General features: G+C 40.6%; 8 protein-coding genes across 8 annotated transcripts; 4 read left to right on the top strand and 4 right to left on the bottom strand.

Moving 5' to 3' along the window:
• Nucleotides 1–684: 684 nt before the first annotated feature.
• BATDEDRAFT_37156 (uncharacterized protein) lies at nucleotides 685–1724 on the bottom strand. Its single transcript, XM_006679968.1, has 2 exons — nucleotides 1174–1724; nucleotides 685–1116 (listed from the first exon to the last, which is right to left on the bottom strand). The coding sequence occupies exons 1-2, from the start codon at nucleotides 1625–1627 to the stop codon at nucleotides 782–784; spliced, it is 789 nt and encodes a 262-aa protein (XP_006680031.1). The 5' UTR covers nucleotides 1628–1724; the 3' UTR covers nucleotides 685–781.
• Nucleotides 1725–3877: 2153 nt separating this feature from the next.
• On the top strand, nucleotides 3878–4057 carry BATDEDRAFT_7426 (uncharacterized protein; the record flags this gene model as incomplete). The annotated part of the gene is made up of 1 exon (XM_006679713.1): nucleotides 3878–4057. A coding segment is annotated over one exon (180 nt), but the record flags the coding sequence as incomplete, so codon positions are not given.
• A 1541-nt stretch (nucleotides 4058–5598) lies between these two features.
• Nucleotides 5599–6536, top strand: BATDEDRAFT_89692 (uncharacterized protein; the record flags this gene model as incomplete). Its single annotated transcript, XM_006680157.1, has 2 exons — nucleotides 5599–5767; nucleotides 6406–6536. 2 exons carry the CDS (start codon nucleotides 5599–5601, stop codon nucleotides 6534–6536), a joined length of 300 nt encoding a protein of 99 aa, XP_006680220.1.
• Nucleotides 6537–6838: 302 nt separating this feature from the next.
• BATDEDRAFT_12351 (CDP-diacylglycerol--inositol 3-phosphatidyltransferase) lies at nucleotides 6839–7743 on the bottom strand (the record flags this gene model as incomplete). Its single annotated transcript, XM_006679738.1, has 2 exons — nucleotides 6839–7353; nucleotides 7545–7743. The coding sequence occupies 2 exons, from the start codon at nucleotides 7741–7743 to the stop codon at nucleotides 6839–6841; spliced, it is 714 nt and encodes a 237-aa protein (XP_006679801.1).
• Nucleotides 7744–7970: 227 nt separating this feature from the next.
• Nucleotides 7971–11383, bottom strand: BATDEDRAFT_35480 (uncharacterized protein; the record flags this gene model as incomplete). The annotated part of the gene is made up of 7 exons (XM_006679951.1): nucleotides 7971–8521; nucleotides 8623–8755; nucleotides 8917–9083; nucleotides 9212–9611; nucleotides 9716–10384; nucleotides 10453–10802; nucleotides 10960–11383. The coding sequence occupies 7 exons, from the start codon at nucleotides 11381–11383 to the stop codon at nucleotides 8007–8009; spliced, it is 2658 nt and encodes an 885-aa protein (XP_006680014.1). The 3' UTR covers nucleotides 7971–8006.
• Nucleotides 11384–12216: 833 nt separating this feature from the next.
• On the bottom strand, nucleotides 12217–13004 carry BATDEDRAFT_26055 (uncharacterized protein; the record flags this gene model as incomplete). The annotated part of the gene is made up of 2 exons (XM_006679876.1): nucleotides 12217–12454; nucleotides 12565–13004. The coding sequence occupies 2 exons, from the start codon at nucleotides 13002–13004 to the stop codon at nucleotides 12217–12219; spliced, it is 678 nt and encodes a 225-aa protein (XP_006679939.1).
• Nucleotides 13005–13316: 312 nt separating this feature from the next.
• BATDEDRAFT_89673 (uncharacterized protein) lies at nucleotides 13317–15990 on the top strand. Its single transcript, XM_006680156.1, has 7 exons — nucleotides 13317–13476; nucleotides 13668–14040; nucleotides 14132–14715; nucleotides 14789–14906; nucleotides 14989–15237; nucleotides 15320–15571; nucleotides 15654–15990. The coding sequence occupies exons 1-7, from the start codon at nucleotides 13330–13332 to the stop codon at nucleotides 15878–15880; spliced, it is 1950 nt and encodes a 649-aa protein (XP_006680219.1). The 5' UTR covers nucleotides 13317–13329; the 3' UTR covers nucleotides 15881–15990.
• Nucleotides 15991–16340: 350 nt separating this feature from the next.
• BATDEDRAFT_89693 (uncharacterized protein) lies at nucleotides 16341–19778 on the top strand (the record flags this gene model as incomplete). The annotated part of the gene is made up of 3 exons (XM_006680155.1): nucleotides 16341–18152; nucleotides 18259–18718; nucleotides 18805–19778. The coding sequence occupies 3 exons, from the start codon at nucleotides 16341–16343 to the stop codon at nucleotides 19776–19778; spliced, it is 3246 nt and encodes a 1081-aa protein (XP_006680218.1).
• Nucleotides 19779–19958: the final 180 nt, after the last annotated feature.

The following is a 19958-nucleotide window of genomic DNA, read 5'->3' as shown; positions in this document are numbered from 1 at the left end:
TTAAGCCAAGTGATGCCACAATCAGCCGATTGAATTAGGGCTATGTACGAGTAAGATGATTTACGTTCAAGTACTTGGTAAAAAGAAAGCTTGGTGATTGCGTCTGCAGCGCAAATCTATATCAAAAGTGTTGTTGGGCATCAGCAGCGGGCCGCATACTGAAACGACCCTAAACAACGTGTCAATCTAGTGCGTAGTAATAAAACTATGTCATTTACAGTCGTATTCACATAGATGAAACACTAAATAAGGGCTTCGATGCATAATAAACAGCCAGCCTCATGAAATGATAATTTCACATTTGCTGGGCAACAACGCGCTCTCTGAACCCTTTTTGAAGTTCACTGGTTTTCGTGCTCATTTTGTATAAAAACTGAGCAAGTGTTCAAAGCAGCATTCACATCTCTCTTTTGATACATTTCGCACCCTTGGTCGACTGGTATGGAAACTTGAAATGTCGAGTTTGGAAAAGAGGTAAACTGAGGCTGGACAAGTGCCAAGATACGAGCGCTGCTTTGAGTACTCGCTTGGGTTTTATAAGAACAAGCACATTGTGCGGTAATGTGGTGGGAACTGACATCAATCAGACATGTGTTATACACGCCAAGTTCTACTATTACAAAAGCCACCACTAAACCCAATCTAAATAAACCACCCCAAAAAATTGGATAATGAAATGACGATAAGAGTAAATCTGATATTATTAGCTTTGATCGCGTTTAGTCTGCTATGAATTGTACGACCATTATCATTGTTTATAAAAAAATCAAGTATTGAGTATTCAACGACGTCTCCATAGAGAGCGACGAACAAGGGATGCATCATTGCTTTGGTCGTTGCAAGGCTGACCATTTTTGGAAGTATCAGTCGAGTTTGTATCTTGTGGTTGTGATTCTGATGATTGACCGGTGGCATCATCTTGCTCTGGTTCATCGTCTTGTTCATTATCAGTATTGTCGTCATCACTTTCATCAGATAGTAATGTCGCTTCGGTTTCAAACGGCGCATCAGTGCTCTCGGTGCAAGGAGCGGTAGGGAAATCGGTCTGTGAATCTGGCTGATTAGTTTGTTCAGGTGAAATAGTTTCGGGGAAATCAGCTGTGTCTGTAGGGAAATCGGTCTGTGAATCTGGCTGATTAGTTTGTTCAGGTGAAATAGTAGTTTCGGGGAAATCGGTCTGTGAATCTGGCTGGTTAGTTTGTTCAGGTGAAATAGTTTCGGGGAAATTTGGAGTAGGTTCAGGTGAGTCGCTGCCATCTAAAGACCATTGAATAGGTATCACACCGATATCTGGATCTTCAAGTGCCTTGAATGCAACAGGAGACAAATCTAGACTAGTGGGTTTACATCCAGGGCAGCTATCAATCAATACGACTGTAATAGTTTTGCCTTTGAAGGTTACTTTTGCTTTTTTACCGCAAAAGCTTGGATCTGCAAATCCTTTAAACAAGTCTTGGGACACGGCTGCAATAAATTCATTATCGGTAAATCCCACACCGCACGCTCCTGGAGCACCAGGACGATTGCTAAAAAACGTAGCCTCACCAGCAAATGATTGCGCTGCAGTAGTAATGGCAAGCTGCAGGGTTAGAAGAGAGGCAGTAGTAAGAAAAGAAGCGGAAAGCATTTCAAAGTGTAAATGAATGTCTGCGAGTGGTTAAAAACAGAAAAGTATAGACGTTCAAGTATTAACAGCAAAAAATAAACAATAAATGCAACGAAACTCTGAGTCTGAATGAATTTACAAGACTGTGCAGACTGGGTCCTTTAAATACTTTTTTAACGAATTGGGTTGAGCCATGAATTTCAAAAGTAGTCCGCCTATGCATAGCAATTACATGCGGAGTGCCACTTTATGCCAGATGAAATGGCAACTTCCGTCTACAATCCAAGTTTACAATATGATTGACGCTAGCAATGCGGCGCAATTGAACTGAAGTTTTGTACAAACCAACGCGATGCATAATTTCATGTAGTCAATATGCTCAGCTCCGCTTGTAAAAGCTAATATGCGCGATTTTGCATTGTTCCTTTGCTGCATTATTTTTTAGTGCACTCGTGCTCAAGTCCACTTTGGTTTCAACCAGAGTCCCGCTTTGTTCAAGAATGGGTAGTAGCTGAGTAGCTTTATTCTCAGCAGTTGGACAATGAAAGAGGCTCAAGTTCCATTTTTCATGTTGAATACTTGTTGTTTTGCTTGATGGAATGATCGAGTATCTGGCGCAGTGTAAAAATTGGTAGCATTGGGTTTATCCGGGATTGGATTGCGACCTAATTGCTTTCTATGCATATCCCAGATTAAATTATTTGGCAATTGAAACCTTTACTTGCAAAATCAGTCTACTGCAACTGAGACTCGATCAACATGGAGTAGAGCGATGCTTTTTATACATCTGCTCGAGACTATTTCTTGACAAGATTTTGCAGGTATGGATACTTGTCATGTCTATCAAATGATTGATTTTTGCTAGTTTTCAATAGCTGATGCCAGAAATAAGTTATGGTAACACTAGAGTGGATTATTAGGTTTATCTTGTCATGAAATGTCGATTCTATTGTTATAGTAACAATGCATATTGACAACAAGGATGATACATTGGATTGTTGAATCGTTTCATCTAGGCATCAGCCCAGCGGTACATTAAACTTTTTATTCCAAATGGCCATTGACCGTAAACCGTTGACAATGCCATCGCATACGCATCTAGTATCAATGCATTACTGCCATATTCACGTGAAATAAAACACTTGTAGTTTATCTCGCAGGATTGTTCTTTTAGGATGACCATGATTGAATGTGTATTCTACTGCACTAGTTTTTCAATAGGCATTCTTGACTCGAATAAACAGCGTCCATCAATTCTTACAAACTGTAACTTTGAACCGAGATTATCCACTTTTGGCATAGCCATATATTGTAGAACTATCAGGCTCTATCCCTTGCAATCCGGATATTGGGTTCGATTGTTTTGATGTTGTCAAACTCTACCCTGTTGTATTTTAAAGATTTGGATATCCTGCATCCAGTCCAGGGAAGCAAGAATGTACACTCAAGAATGCAACTATACATGCCAATCACCCACTGTCAATATTTGATCGCCCAATGTTATAGTATTTAGCTTGGGTGAAAGGAGATTTGCTAGAGCTGTGTGGACATTCGTTTAGTTCTTTATACAAGAACAAGCAGATAAACCAATGGGATTTGGTCAAGGGTTTAAAGGGCACAATGTCGCCCAGTAAGTGCAAAGGCATTCATCGTGTCATGAGACTGGCTATTTTTATGCATTCGACACCCTTATTTAGGCTGTTTTATGAATACGGCTATAGTAGGTTTTTTAGCCCAACTTCACATACCAAGAGTTTCAAGACTGCAATGTATCAACAGTCGCACCAAGACGCTCTTAGGGAATGCTTGTCGCCTGCAGAAGGAAATGCATTAGACCATCTAATGCATTTAACACTCATACCACAACTACCCTCTCCATGTCCAACACCTTCTCCACCAATGCTGGGTGTGGAGTGTCAATACAGCGGCAAGCACTCTCTATTGTCGCTGCTACGCCATCATCCGTATGCACCAACGGTTAGTACCAATGATCAATCCGTCACTGCTTCAAATACATCAGCGAGCAGCACCCCACTGCGAAAGGCCATGGTGAACAACAATCCATCTCCAAAGCAGCAGTTTTCAGCGCTGGAGGCTTCAAAGACTACAGACCTGTCCCCTGCCAGACAACGCCACATAATAAACACTAGGCCAATTGGTGCTATTACCAATGGTACTACTAATAATCTAGGCGAAGTCTTTTCGGAAAAGCATATAGAGTTTGTGACTGTTGATCCGTCTACGTTTCAATCAGACAGGCCTTATGCTTATCGCAATCAGTCCAAACCCAAGCGGTTTAGAGCAACCAAGGACCAGAGCCACTTTTTATTGAATGCATTTTCTACTGATCCATCACCGGACTCGGCCACTAGAAGCTTGATTGCTGCTACTATTGGCATGCCGGTTCGTACAATACAAGTTTGGTTTCAAAACAGACGATCGAAAATGCGGTCTATGGAGCGGAAAACAAGTACAGACAGCAGTAACTTTGCCAGTATCCTGAACACTACCAAAGCCAACTCGGCTACTTTTTATTCAAAGCCACTGACAGTGAATGGATCAACCATGGACTCCATGCCAGTGCCTGACAGTATCAATCACATAAACCCCCGGGCCAGCAGCAATACAGGGCACTATAAGCAATATGAATTTTCCAAACCTACCTCCCCCACGAAGCACAATGGACAGCCCTCCATTGACATATCTAAACCATTAGCATTGCACACGCTCAACACCAATAGCCCTAGTATCTTTGAAGCTTTGTATTCCGAAACCCCACCCCAAACCGCTGTTGCTAATGACAATACATCTCATCCATCACTAGGACTGTTTGGTACAATGCCTGCACTACCAAACACCATGACATTTGACAATGCATTTCAACCCACTCCACTTCAACAAAAACCGGCACAACAGTCCTTTATAGGATCATTGGATCACCTACAAAATACTGCCAATGTTTCTAGCTTTATGCCTCAAATCATGACTGGATCTAGCATAGACATGGGCTTGCTAAACTCTTCGTCGCTAGACCAAGAAACACTCTCTAATCACATCAACTTGCAGCTGGCCAATTCAAACACTCCATCGTCGCTTTCTGTTTGCAACGCTTCTTTGTCTTCGACCATAGCAATGCCTGACCTATTTTCGCCCTTTCATACTGCAACCAACAACATGTTCAACTCAAATTTTACCAATCTAGTGCAGCAACAATCGCTGCAGCAAGCAATTATGGATCAAATGTCCGCCAATGTAGCACCGTCATTTCCTGTAAGCAATGTTGCCTCTATGACGCCAACAATGAATACCCAGTTGTACCAGCCGCAACTTCATATGCAGCTAATGCAAGACCAGTCGCTTTCTCTAGCATTGGCTGGAGCAGATAATCTTTCAAACAGCATACTTTCAAGCGGATTTGGAAATTCTGGACCTATGAACTCTACTTTTGATCAATCGCTTGGTCTACGCCAATCGTAGACTCTTTGAATTTCAACACCATCCAAGCTAAAGTGAGTGCTTCTTGGCAATGGATTATAATCGAGTCCTGGCATTTCATGATATTATACCGAATAGCCAAGCTCTTGTAGCACCAGTTCAATCCAACTCATCGGACTACATACTACTATTTTTGGACAAAATAGACCCATATTGTGAATTTTTTGGCAATAATCTTTCTTGGCACTTGTTCACCCATGAATGTCTGGAGTTTGCCCTTCACTTGTATACAATAAACTTTTATTTGATGTAGATTCAGTTGGCTGGCGAAACAAAGGTTGGGGTGTGGCGCATGAATGGGTTGGGGCAAAAAGGCAGTGATTGGCCGAAGCGAGAGAATATGAGAGTGCGTCGCCACTAGAAAAAAGCGCAGGTCGCTACTGCAGTAGCTGTGTAGCCTTTTCTCTTGGCTTCCTCCCTCGCTCATATATCGCACTAGTGTCTCACCACTGCTACCCATTACTCTCCACTACACACAATCCCCTCTTGATTTCAATATGGCACCAAAGCAAGCTATGGCTGGCACAAAAGTCGCTAAACGAGGAGACGACAAGAAGAAGTCTCGCAAGGATCCAGATGCTCCCAAGCGTCCTCTCTCTGCCTTTATGATCTTTTCAAAGGAAAACCGTCCTAGGATTAGAGAAGAAAACCCAGATGCATCCTTTGGTAAGTGGTCATGAATACTAGCGAATGTTGCTCCTATTGCTGGTTGGTTGGTGTCCCGAATCATACATGTCCGTATTATTGTTCGTATCCCTCCACATCCTTACTGCCACCTGCTCATACTAGCCATAGAGATGATGTGGATGTCTCCAAACCCTCTACAGCATGTACCAAGTGCTTGACCTGCATAAGCTGTCTGCATACATTAAATGCAAGACGGCATCAATGGGCCAGTGGCAACCCATTTATATCCTACTTGCCATCATCATCCCTTGCAAATTGTCTTGTGGTGGTGGACCAAGACACTCGTTACTCTGGATAACGCTTCCCTTTTTTCCCATATTCACGGCCCCGTGGTACTTGTTTGGCCGCACCCTCGTCCATGTGTTGGTGGGAGACTCGTCACTCCCACTCCAAACCAACCTTGCTTTCTTGTCCCAAAAACAATCGTGGCTATCACAGCTTCATCTATGAGCAACGAATCCTACTTTGCTTTTAATTCGCTCTTCATATTACCCTGTCTGATCCCACACTTGGACAACACTATTCTTTTTTAAAATTATGGCTCGAGATTGGACACTCAACTGTAGCACCCATTCCTTTCTAATCTACAAGTGTCTAACTTTAACTTTGTAAACTAGGTGATCTCGGAAAACTTCTTGGAGCGGCATGGAGAGAACTAAATGACAAGGATAAGCAGGTTTATACTGACAAGGCAGACGAGGACAAGGGACGCTATGAGCGTGAAATGTCGACCTACAAGCCAACCTAAACCTTTTTTAATTGCGTTGATTTTTTACTTCAGATTTCAGGAATATGTTTTGAATTGTTCCCAAAATACATCAGTTGATCGTTTTATTACTTTTGATATTTATCGGTTATTGGGCTTTCAGTATGTTGATCAGTTTGTAGTCTACTTTGACATGTTTAATAGACTCACTTGGCACCCGAGCCAATGGTATGCTGTATTAGTAACTACACATTGCAGTGGCTTACAACTTTATTTATGCTAATACAACTCCGCTCGCAAAGATCAGTTGGCTTGATGATCCAATTTCCACGAGTAGAAATAGTCTAGTCAGATCGTCGCACAGAAGACTCGCAAGCTTTTTGCGCACATCTAGACTTGACATCAGCCTGTGCAAGCATTTCACTAGCCTCGACAAGTTGAATGGCATTTACCACCTGCTTAAATGCCATTATAGGAATAGATATAGTAAAACAAACCATAATGAGAGACCATAAAAGGGCCGCCATACCGACTTCCAATCCTAGCTGCTTTGCTCCCCATGCACGCAGGTACAGCCCAATAAAGAAAAACTCGTTCCCCATGCATACACTGAATAAGACCGGCTTGCTAGTGTAATACATTCGCAGTATCCACGGTGCAGATGGCGACACAGTCTTATGGGACGCATGACCACACGTCAGGGATGCGTACATTTGCATGTAATGTGAGGACAAATCCAAAGCAGTAAGAATCTGAAGTGGAAATGCATAACCTGGATACTGTGTAGCCAAAAACACAACAAGAGCCGAAGTTGTGCTCCGGTCAGTAACCATATCCAAAACAGCACCAAACTTTGAACCTAAACCACACAAGATGATATCAATATTAATAAAATTCTTGCAACATCTCCAAATGAATAAAATAAACCTGCCATTCCAACAAGTCTAACTGAAAGGGTTAGGTCAAGTAAGATGATTTCAACACCGATCTCTACTGTTTTGGTCATGTCCTTGCACTTGTATCACGTCAAATACATCACTGTTGACCTACTTTGATTGTAACATCTAGCTGCATGTCCATCCACTGCATCCAGCAAGCACGATACAGCATACATGGACATGGACATCCATGGATTGTGTGCCATATAATAAAATGATAGAACAGCTAGTCCAATTCTGGCATATCCAATGAGATTGGGAACAAATAAAAAGACATTTTCTGATGGTGGTGCACATGAGCGACTGCTCATTGATGTCTTGGACATTCCAACGTCAATCCGTAATGTAAATCTACAGAATGAAAACAGCTATGGATGTAGAAATGTAATTGTTTCCACTATCTTAAAGTGAGTCGGTAGCTGATGTATTGGTAAAAAAATAAGAGTCTGCTCCACAAAAATAGGTTTGATGGATTATGCCAAATTCGGCAGTTTTATAAAAATAGCCCAACTGGATTAGAAATCCCAATTTAAACCTTGCAACATATCATTTGAAAGTATATTTCTTGATGGCTTTAATGGTGATAACATTGAGTGGATGGAATTCGAAGATTATGCCATTGCTGAAGCTCAATCCTTTTGACCCATTTCTCTCTCGACTTTTGCAGTATCGTTTCCTGCACGACACGTCTTTTGTAATCTTTCCAGCCTTGCTGCAATATCCATTGATCCTGCATGGCCATCACTGGGATTGAATACAGGATAGAGGCATCCAATAGGCATTTAAGCATGGACCATGTCATGATGCGTGCAAAATCAATTCGCTCCATAGTGATACACACAACAGGACGAGTGGCTGTCACTGTAACATAGGCTCGATTCATACTCAGTGCATCGTGATCATTGATTTTGGAAATCAGATCCAATCTCTCGGTAGTAGCAGATTCCGTCACAGAAATGTGTGTTGGAAGTGGTTCAGGAAATGACTGTCCTGGTCCAACCTCTGCCAAACTAACGCATTGAAGGTAGTACTGCTCTCCTTTAGCAAGTGTGAATGATGGATTAAGTTGTCCAGCACCAATCCGTGTATCTGGTGAGTTGTAAATCATATACACATGTACAGATTCAATATGGATTCAGATAACATGACCCGAGTCGCAGCAACGCATTCAATGTGCACATTCAACATACCTGTATCTACTTCTGGTCGTCGAAGTTGCCATTGCGATTTTCCTATTCTTTTTCTAATAAGAGGAAGATGTTTATCCAATCTACACGAACCAGAAGATATAAAAAACAGTCGTCGATTGGATTTGCCTTCTTCCTAGTATTCAAACAATAATATTGTGATGCAGATATTTACAAGTTGATGGTAAAACATCACATTAGAATCGTGTTAAATGGTCAAATAGAATTAGACAGTAAGTTACATCACTTGCAATTCATTCCCGATTCCAGTTTAAAATTCGGATGCTTTAAACTTACAAGTATAATCGTGTTTCGCTCAAAGTGATGTACCTGTGACTTGAGTACTGCTTGCTCAAGAATCTGATCATCTACATGTGAAAATACGGGAATTTCCTTTAACAGTTTTAAACGCTTTGACAAGTCGGATTGCGAGTCTTCTCCAATGAGAATCTTGCGATATGCATCTAAAATAGTCATTGTTGAATGGTATATACTATCAACGTAAATGTCTAGAATAAACCCCTCATTAAAAAGCACCGCAGCCATGTTGGCCAAGACATTGATTCCTGTAAAAACAACGTGTAGAATGTACCTTTATCAATTCGAAGAAACTCGCTTGGAGCAGTGCATACTATGCTGGTGGTTCGTCTTTCTTGATATGATCCATCCAAAGCAACTTCTCCAAAACAGTCGCCTTGGTTTAACAGATTTAATCGGAGTTTTCCAGTAACCCCATCACTGCGATCCTTGAGAACTTCAACTTGACCGCTAAGTATAAAATAAAAATAGCAAGGTTCATGTCCTTGCTGAATAATTGTAGCTCCTCTTCGATGTGCCTCATAGGTCATGACGGAACAAAATCGAATTCGCTGATCATACGGGAATTTGGAAAATGATGAAATACGAGTCATGAGCAGCCGATTCAGCATGGCTACATTCTCTTCCGTTTCAGAACCTTGCCAAACACAGCTCTGTGAAAGAAATTGTTGAATCTAGCATAGGTATATATCAGAGTTTAAAACTACATGACAGATTACAATGATGCAATGGATCACACATGAAACCTTTATAGCTAGTGTAAAAAACCATGTCCTACCTTTGTGGTCAATACTAAATCTCCTTGATATTGAAATGCTTTAAGAACGTGCATTAAGCTTCGTTCATTGACTCCGGGTGCATTATCAATTTTTTGCAATCCTCCATTCGACAGATCCGTCAATGTACTGTTGTGTTCTACTCCTCGTAGTAACTTTAAAACTGTCCGTATTGCAAACTGCCAACGTTTATTGGGTTGAACTGTGATGTTGGGCACATGCATACCGTCAAACCGTGGTTTACGCGAAATACTTGTCATGGGGGTTTGTACCTTGATCGCTTGTCGAATCAAGGTACCAATATCTAAAAACGAGTCATTATGGGGTTCATTCTCTTGTTCAGAAGTGGTAAATAAAGGATATGTCACTTTTCTTGTGTCATTCATGGTCACATTGGATGAGGCCGGTACCAAAGGTGGTTTTTGTGTCAAGTCAATGTGATTATTGTGAACAGTAGGATTCAAAGGGTCAACCTCGATACTAGATGTTGAACCCTTTGTAACTGCAATGGTGGGTGCATCAAATTGATCATCACCACTAGATTGAGTATGATTTAGTAACGTGTCCTGAGTTGATTCGTTGGAATAGGTTGAAACTCGGTCTGATGTAAACGATGATGAAGAAACATCAACAGAGCAGTTATCTTCTGGCACAGCATCAAATGTGCAAACCTAGTTGGTCATGTACGACTTTTTAAATGGCATTCTATAATCAAACAAATTAGAATCAAATGACTTGCCTTTTTTTTGGGCAAGGTTATCGAGGTTGGAACATTATGTTTGTATTTCAAATCCATTTCCGTATTGCGCTCCTTCATTAGCATTGTGATGGACATGACTGTGCTCAAGGATGCTTTTGAACCAGCCACAAGTGTTTTCATTAAATTTGATGATTCGCCAGTGTATTCTGATCTTTTTATATCTGGAATGGAATAAAGCGTGCCTGTATTACCTTTGATCAGAGTTGAAAATACAGAAATACGTCGTGGTTGAAGAGTTTTGAGCTGAGATCGTGTGCCATGACTTTCCAAGGTGCGTGATTGAACGCTTTGCGTAGTCGTAGTGGATATACTATCCATACTAGAATTAACTAGAAAAATAAATGAGTTATCAAGACTGCACTGACACTCGACCGTGAAAATCAGAAACACAATGATTTCCAATTAACCTATACAAGCATAACTGGTTGTTGTCTTGGAATATACCAAAGATATGTATATTGTTTTGCAAATTATAGTAGACATTACCCTGTTTCAGATCTGCCTGTGAATCATAGAGTAAATGATCTTTTGTGTGTTGAATATAAATAGTTGTGGATCCATTCTTTCGACTACGTGCATGATCCAACGCCAAAGTTTCTTTACCACATGGGTGGTATCCATCCATACGCGCTTTATGTTTTCGAATAGGTGGAAGAACCTCTGTTCCAGATTCACACAGCTCGGTAGATGGATACAGATTAGTTTTTAAAAAATGCACATGCTTTTTTTGCACCTGATTGTCCATACTCGAATGTATTTGGGGAGCAATCGTTTTAATTGTCCTGCAAGACGCTACTTGATTGTCAGTCACACTTCGAGCTGGATGTGTGCCAACAGGTTTCAATATATTTGTATGGCGTAGCGAATCATCCCATTTGGGCATACAGGTTAGTGAATAATCCGATCCCATTTTAGAAAACACATGGGTTGCATGTATAGATTTTAATGTCAGTGGCAAGTGATGTTGAGGATATGCGTGTCTAACTAAACATGTCTCATCCTGAATGGATTTAAAAGTGTTAATACAATCCATATACTTGATTTTCTTGACTGTATTATTTTTTGTAGAAAACCTCATGTGCTTTTGATGCTGTGATGGAGAATTGACTCGAGTCTGACTTTCAAAATGGTCCATTGGTGCTTGGATTGATCTAATGTAAAGGTTGATATTGAAACGTATCAATTTTGTTGATGTTTTTTGATTGTGATTGAGAGGTAGTTTCTAGTGTAAACTCGACAAGATGGTTGCCATGTCTGAATAGGTCGAATGGAATTAGGTTATTATTTGTACATGTAAGAATATTGAGCAAGTGATAACAGAAAATGAATCAAATTACATATATGACACATACGATACAGTATTTGCACTGAGAATAGTATAATTCTGGAAGATTGGATATAGAGCGAGCACCAAGCCTTTTAAAACATTAAAAACGCCAGATTTGTCTCGATTCACGTGGTGTAAAATAGGTTATTCAATCTGTCGCATGTACGAATTGTTTGTATGAGCAAGTGATATTGGCTGGATTTGACCCTTCTCAAGACATGTAAATTGAAAAAGACTTTTATTGAAAAATAGTTCATTACAACTGATTATCCACCTGATTGACTGTAGTATCAAGATGCAGATAGCCAAGAGCAATCACTTAACAAATATGGTTGCAAGTATAGATCAAATAAATGACAATTTTATGGACAAGGTGATTAGCTTTCAATAGATTGATTCAATATTGGCTGCAGTATTTAGCTGAGGTGAAGATCAATGGGCTCATGCGAGTCTTTAGAGTGATAGGAAGAGTGTTCAGGATTCCACACATAGACCATGCCTCGATCACACATGACAGATAGTCCCAGTGCATGAATTGTATCTAACCCAACGACACCATTGGCATAGACTGAGTTGGCAAAGGCAGAGGGGAGTTCAAATACATTTTGAACAACGACCTGCTTGTTGAATAGCATCAAACCCAAAGGAGACAGTCTAAAGTGTAGAGGTTTAGATGATTGAAATGGATGAGTTTGCAAGAGTTAGTCTTGATGGGAATACAAGACATTAAAAAGAAACCATATTACCAACAACCAGCTATTTACCTGTTGACTTCACCATAGCAGGTTTCTGCTGTTCCGATGGTAGATATGCTTAGCTTATCTGCATCCTTGCGAGAAATAAAAACTCCATCAATCTTACCGTTTAGCTTAATGTATGGAGTCATTTGAACAAATGGCTGTTTTTGAGTTGCGGAATACACGGCAGGGAGGGCACTGACGTTGGTAAGCGGAGATGGAAACAAAGGCAAGCCAGAGTCATTGCTTGAGTGATCAAGACAAACCTCGTTAGATTGTAGTTCGTGCAGACTGTCTAATGATGGGTTAGGTTGTACAATGGTAGTAGCAACTGACTGAGTTATGACAGTCTTTTCCAAGTCGGATGGTGGATCTGGAAATAAACTTGTAGGGTTAAAGGCCAATAGTGAATGAGTTTGAAGAGTATTAGGTTTTCCAAATGAAAGAAATTGACCAGTGGCAGCCATAGTGAATGTAAGCAAGACTGTAGTTGACCAAGTAGTTATGCTGTAAAGAAAGTTGAGATTAAATCGATATGTTGAACTCGATAGAATGAGATTTAATCTCAACTTGGATTGTCAACTTGACAATCAGTTGTATTATCAAAACCTTTTTATATAAATCCAATGGATTTTCTATCCAACACAATCAGATATTATTCGTATCGATTAACAATTGTCGATTACTTTTGAAACCAAATCTAATCGAAATAACAATCCATCGCAATATCTGAACATCACTTTACAGACGTGACTTTCCCCAACATCAGCTCACACAATCTTGTCTTTTTCAATGGTCAAGCGGAATCGACTGCATGCTGCAAAACCTCTTGCAGCTACTTTTTCAAACTCGGTGTCTGATATTCCTCCAAATACTACTCAGTTGGACACTGAATCTCTTGTCAGCAAACATCACAGTCCATCCTCACCATCACGTTTAGTAAGTGGAGTGTGCATTCGTTGGTCAGTTTCAAGATGTCCATGTTTTGGTACTCTTGAATGATATCCAAAGTCCTTTTTATTAGATATATTCTCATTAGTCTGCCTTGAGTCGGCTTGGCCATTGTTCCATTTCCGAGTGTTTCAGTTTATTACTATCCCAATATTGACATTTATACATCTGCCTATCAGGGAATATCTGCCAACCAGGTCAGTGGCAAGGAATTTGTTGTATCGCCTGTTGTCAAGGCAACCTCTAAATCCACCACAGCTAGAGGAAATCATTTATACGAATCAACTTCAAACGTGCATGCATGTCCGGACGAATCTACCCAGCCTGACAATGACTCGATTGAAAAGGAGAACGAATTCAACAACGACAAGAGAAAGCGAGTACCCCCTCGGGAATTTTGGAAAGTTAGAGATATAGACGATCAGCTAGACGATGATGACCAGCAAAATGAGTCTGATGTATCCGCTGGTATTCCCCATTCACACTCACCGACGCACTCCAATGTTGTATACAAGTCCAATTTAAAAAAGTCATCAAAAGTCGTTTCAAAAGGTATTCGTACATTTTCAAAATGAATGCTGGCTCCATCTAGTAATATCGGTCGTTCAGTAAATATATACTAACTTTACTTGATGTTGTATAGATACAGATTCCAATCAGGCCATGAATGACACTACATCCCTAACCAAGGTCCGTGCTCACACGGTCGAGAATCATCCTCATTTAGATCATCGTGATGTGTATTCAAACGATGAGTTGCTAGAAGCAAAAGTTCGCCGTAAGCGACATAATAAGCGAGTCAAGCATGTGCAAGATCCATCTGAGAAATCTGTTTTACTACCCGCCAACGAGACTTTACTAGACTCGAGCATTGTTAGTGAAACAAAAAGAAAGGCTGAATCTAAACCAGCTGCTATGGGTAAAATGGTTACTCAACCCCATGCTGGTCAATCCGCACTGAAAGGCTCCAATCTCTCAAGTGCAGAATACGCTGAAAAGGATGCTTGCCAAAATAGCAGTGCAATATCCAAATCAAACGGTTTAAAAACTAGTCAAGATTCCGTATCTGCATTGGATGTTCATGATGTTCATGATGCACATCAGCCATCTAGTCAATCCAACGCACCTTGTACGTCGGATAGTCAAGAGCACTGCAGTCATTGTAAAGATACCAAGACCACCAGTACACATGTATCTACTCGGTCGGATCATCCTGAATTACTCAAGGTTGGATATTTTGTCAAGAGCATGCTTTTCAACCAAAATGGCTAATCTTACCATTTAACATGTACTACACCAGATTAAAAAGGAACTGCAGATTCTTAAAAAGCAATACGACGAACTATTTTTGGTTGGAATTGTAGAAGCCAAAAAGACTTTTGATTCTTTTCAAACCGCTTCAAATGTTCGCTTACAAGGTAAATAATACGGTTTGTGTTATGATCTCTGGATAGAATGGCAAGTTAACCCTGTATCTTGGTATCGTATTGTGCCATATAGCATGTAACGAGCTCACAGAGCATCTTACTAGTGAGAATAAGCGATTGCTTGAGCGCGTTGAAACTCTATCCAAAGAAAACATTAAATTAAAGAAACCAGCTTCTAAAACTACTTTGGACACTCTGTCTGGATTGCAAGATCAGTCTCATGCGACCAAGCAAACGATAGAAACGGGAATATTTGAGAGATTTGTTAAAGAGTGGAAATTTAAGCCGGACAGTACTGAAAGCAAAGAATCTTGCAATACAGGTACATAGGTTTTAACTGAAATGATTTATTTGCGGTTGAATTTAACCTGTATGCAAATGGACTGTTGATAACATAAACTCAGTTGATGCTCTTGCTCGTCCTGTACAAGGGTCGGTGGAACCGAGTGCTGCAGAGGCTACTCGGCCAAAACCAACAGACGAGTATTTAGAGAAACTGGCCACTTTTGAAAAAATGAGCATGATCTACAAAGCCTTTACTGGTATTCACATTCTTGGTGTGGAAAGGGTTGTGCGTAGTGTGGATGACGATTCAGGATGTAGCCGAGATTTACCTTTTAACGAGTTTAGGTGCCAGCAGAATGGTCCCAGACACGGTATGTGTAGTAATGGCCATATGTTATTCAATAGGTTATTAAGCTATGTCATTTATATTTGTTTAATCTTTCAACATTATAGCAATGGAGTTTTCCTTTTACGCGCCATGCAACAAAGATGTTGCTATTTGCATGTTCAATCCCACCAAAGTGACCATGTTAAATGGAGGTATTCCTAATTTGCCCATGTTTCTGCAAGAAGAGATTGAATTTACTATCGACATGGCACAACGTTTCTTTTCCAGAATTGCTGCATATTTACATGACACTGACTCGGATGACACCACTTTAAAGGAGATTGTTGAATGATTCACTACTAAAGTCAGCAGTGCATGTGCTGTTTACTTGACAAGTAACTTGTTTTTAATCAACTATTAACGAATCTGACCACAATAAATATCTTGATGGGTATCGCAAAATGTTTAGAGTTGAACTCTAGGATTTGACCAATAAAACCATACTGAATGATCAAAGTCATTTAGGTTGACAGAGTGTATAGTTTGATATGCACTTGACATGACTATCAAGTCAGCAAGATTGATCAACAGACAATCGGTTACAAAAGGAATTTGGAAACAAAAACCACAACAAAGCAATTGAATGGATTTGACTACCGTTTGCTTAGCGCAATTCTTTTAGTTGACAGTGCCGCTCTAATAAAACAATAGAATGACAATAGAAGCCATGAGTTGATAAGCAAGCTGTGCCACTAGTGAATATATAAATGTTTTATCAAGTCGAGTTTGCATTCTTACTCCAACTTGACGGAATGACTTCTCCCGAACTCTTTGTCAATGATATGATTCGTTGCATGTCTGTCCTTGCTATTTGGTCTACAAAGAGATATCGCTGTGATATACATGAGATTCAGCGTAGAGTCCGTATGATGCATTCGTTGGCTATTGAACAACGTATCTTGTCAAATACTGCAGACTTGGATGATGGTATCAAACAGTCTGACAAATGTAATAGTCAGGATGCTCCTATGCTTTTATCAGATAATCAATTAATTGAATACTTGGCCAACGGACCCACTGTGTTTCTGATTAACAAGGCTTCTTGGCAGCTAAACTTTTCTAATCCTGGCCAGTACTCGTTGAGTGCTATTAGTAAACCTTCTGATACGGATGCATTGGATATTTCTGATGCTGTAAATATCGACGGTCGTCTTATAGCACTCGCCATTAGTGTTCGTCAAACCATTACTTCCAACCTTCACAATCATGCATTGAATGCATCCGAGTCAAATGTCAATGTAAAAAAAGATGGTTTGAAGCCAAAGTCGGATGGTCGAAGCTCAAAATCGCTCAGTAATGCCAAAGGTACTCTCAAGCCTCAACGTCAGATAAATCATCAGAGTGTCAAGGATGTTATGTTGGCATCCACCAAGCCAACTGACGATGAGCGATTGATATTGGAATTGGTTGTGTTATGCGCTGCTACTCTTTACTGGGCTCAAGATCGAACTCTGTCTGTTACTGATGCCACGACACGCACGCTGTCGCTCTACTCTCGATGTCTTGAGGAAAATGACATACTAACCGGTTCAAAGCTTTCAATGTATGAACGACAGAAATATATGGACGCTCTCATTCCATCTGGTGGTCTTGCCGAGTTTTTCTTGACTCATCCATATCCTGTATATGTTGATAATGCTGGCATCTTCCAGTTGGAGCTGGTATCTGACTGTAAAGAAGTTATACATCAAAATCCTGTTGATACTTCAGACATGCCTCAGCAACTAAGACTCCGTCAGCTTGCTGCAGACTGGAACTATGTGTTGCATACTCCCTTGACTTATGTTCCAAAACTGCTGCCATTGCTTCTTGATATGGCAAAGACATTCGAGTCAACTCTAAACAAATCGCCTTCAAAGCTTAAATCTAAAAGCAAACCTGAAACACCCATTCAAGTCTCTGTTGCATCCGAGGGTCATTCAGGTAAACCTCTGCCAAAAACACTCAAATCCCCACTGCGAACTAGTCAGGCCTCACCTTTTAGCTCTGCGTCTAAACCTTCAGTGCAAGGCAATTCTGTTTCTACAGAGCTCAACGTGCGTCAATTTCCCAAGATTCGTATCCAAGTCATTGTCTGTGCTTTGTGCGTCTATTTCGTAGAGGACAAATCCTGCTTTAACAATGACCTGGGAAGTCCACTACGAGATTTTCATGAGGCTCTCTCCAACTGGCTGCTCAAGACCAATCAAGAGGAAATTGAATCCCTGCCTAAGCTACGATCTCTTGGATTTTTAAATCTAATCGATCCTATTCTTGTTGTCATTCGCGGAGAAATCTGGACGCTATCTCGTTCGGCTCCCCTCAAGAACGGACTTCGTAAAATCTTTCTCAACATGGTTGTCAATCCAACACCACAAGAAATAGCCGATGCCATTCCAATCCAAGACAGTTGGGTCGATTTTGCTCAGGAGTGCTTTGAAGACGAATCCAGCATGTCGGATGAGGACACTATAGAACCGAATGACAGTTCTCCAGAAGCACTTGACCTATTGACTGTTGAGGCTCCTGCACCTGTACAAGTATACGATCTTGAAACAGCTCTTGATTTACAAAACTTTTACGAGGTAAATACCCAGATCCAAAGTTATTTGTTACTAATGCGATTTGAACAATCCAAGACTCTTGTGTATTAATACGTTGATAATAATGCTTGAATTTTGTTGATTTTAGGAGTTTACAAGGCTAGCAGGACAGCCTGATCGCCGTGAATTTGTTGATAAAGTACAAAAGATTCTTAATCAGGCATACAACAATACTGCACATGTGTATCTTTTTGGCTCGTCTGTCAACAATCTTGGACTCAACACATCGGATGTAGACATGACAATTGAGATTTCTCCCGAGCTGATTTCAAATCACAAGGCTAAAAACATGCATCATCTGGCTGGAATACTGCGAGCTGGAGGCATGAAAGAAGTCGTAGCAATCTCTCACGCTCGAGTTCCCATTTGCAAATTTTATGATCCCAAGCTCTGTGTGCATGCAGATATCAATGTTGGTCATAGTCTTGGTGTTTACAATTCTGCACTTTTGAAAGCATACACGTTGCTGGATCCTAGAGTAAAGCCTTTTATTCTGCTCATCAAACTTTGGTCAAAAGCCCGAGATCTAAACAATCCTTCAAGTGGAGGTAATATGATTATAATATTGCTATTCAGGCAGTCATCTTGATTGCAACCTACTAAATACCTATTTGAATATGTCATTTTTATTCAGGAACCTTGAGCTCGTATGCATACTCCATTATGGCTATAGCTTATATGCAAAAGCTGGGACTTTTACCGTCCTTGCAACTGGCCGTGCCGCCAGGAACAGTTTCTGTTGCGCATGTGCCTTGTCCTACCATTAGAGCAAGGGGCAAAAGAAACGAGTCTGGCAAAAAAGGTGCACCTTTAATGCGAGAAGTGGATGTTACTTTTGAGCACAATCTCGACAGCCCTCTATTACGAAAATATACCGAAGCAACCATGCTTCTTGGATGGGATAATGTCGATGATATTTTCAGATCACCACGCGGAGTTGTAGCATTATTTTATGGATTTATGAGGTACTTTGGCTACGAACATGTATACGATGCATCAAACTGTGTGTCGATTAAAGATGGAAATGGATTCAAAACTGTAACGACTGATCAAGCTAGCAAGGGAAAACGTGGTCGGAATGGTAATCTTGTTTTGATTGTTGAGGATCCATTTGAAGCGGATCGCAACTGCACTCGAAACACTACTACAACCAGCCTGATTCGACTATTGAAAGAGTTTCGTAGAGCTGCTGATCTTGTGGGTTCTGATACTCCAGGCGTGGTCAATGAACTGCTGGTTCCTGTTGTATGTCGTGAATTCACATCGAATAGGAATCGTGGAGGATATGGTCTAAATCGTCGTCAAAGCAACAACTCTCAGCACTCGGATGATTCCTATCAAAATTCTGATCGTCGTCGAAGTTCAGCAAGCTATAATGGTCGATACCACAACTCGGCCAATTCTCGCCAAAACGCCACAAGCACCAATGGTCAGTATCAATCGGCTGCAAACAGGAAACAAAGCACGACCAGTACTGGAGGTACAGCCAGTAGCACCAACTGGCGATCCCGATCATCTATTGCATCAGATCATAGCAGTACAAAACGTCATAGCAACCCATACATTGAAACTATTTCAGAAGCTGGTGTCATTGCAACTGCTACGTGATGAATCATTGTATTGATTTCTGATTCTTTTGTTCATACACTATCAAATATTCTGTATAATGAACAAGTCAAATCACTTGAGCCATAATCTTGAACTGGTATTTGTTTATTGAACATCTCTACAACCATCTCCACGTAAAATATTAAATAAGGGTGTCAACTCTTTAAAGTTTGCCAGTCC

Source organism: Batrachochytrium dendrobatidis (genome assembly GCF_000203795.2).
Source record: "Batrachochytrium dendrobatidis JAM81 unplaced genomic scaffold BATDEscaffold_8, whole genome shotgun sequence".
Classification (NCBI taxonomy): Eukaryota; Fungi; Chytridiomycota; class Chytridiomycetes; order Rhizophydiales; genus Batrachochytrium; species Batrachochytrium dendrobatidis.
Note: the sequence above shows the minus strand (reverse complement) of the source record. Positions and strands in the feature narration are given on the sequence as shown.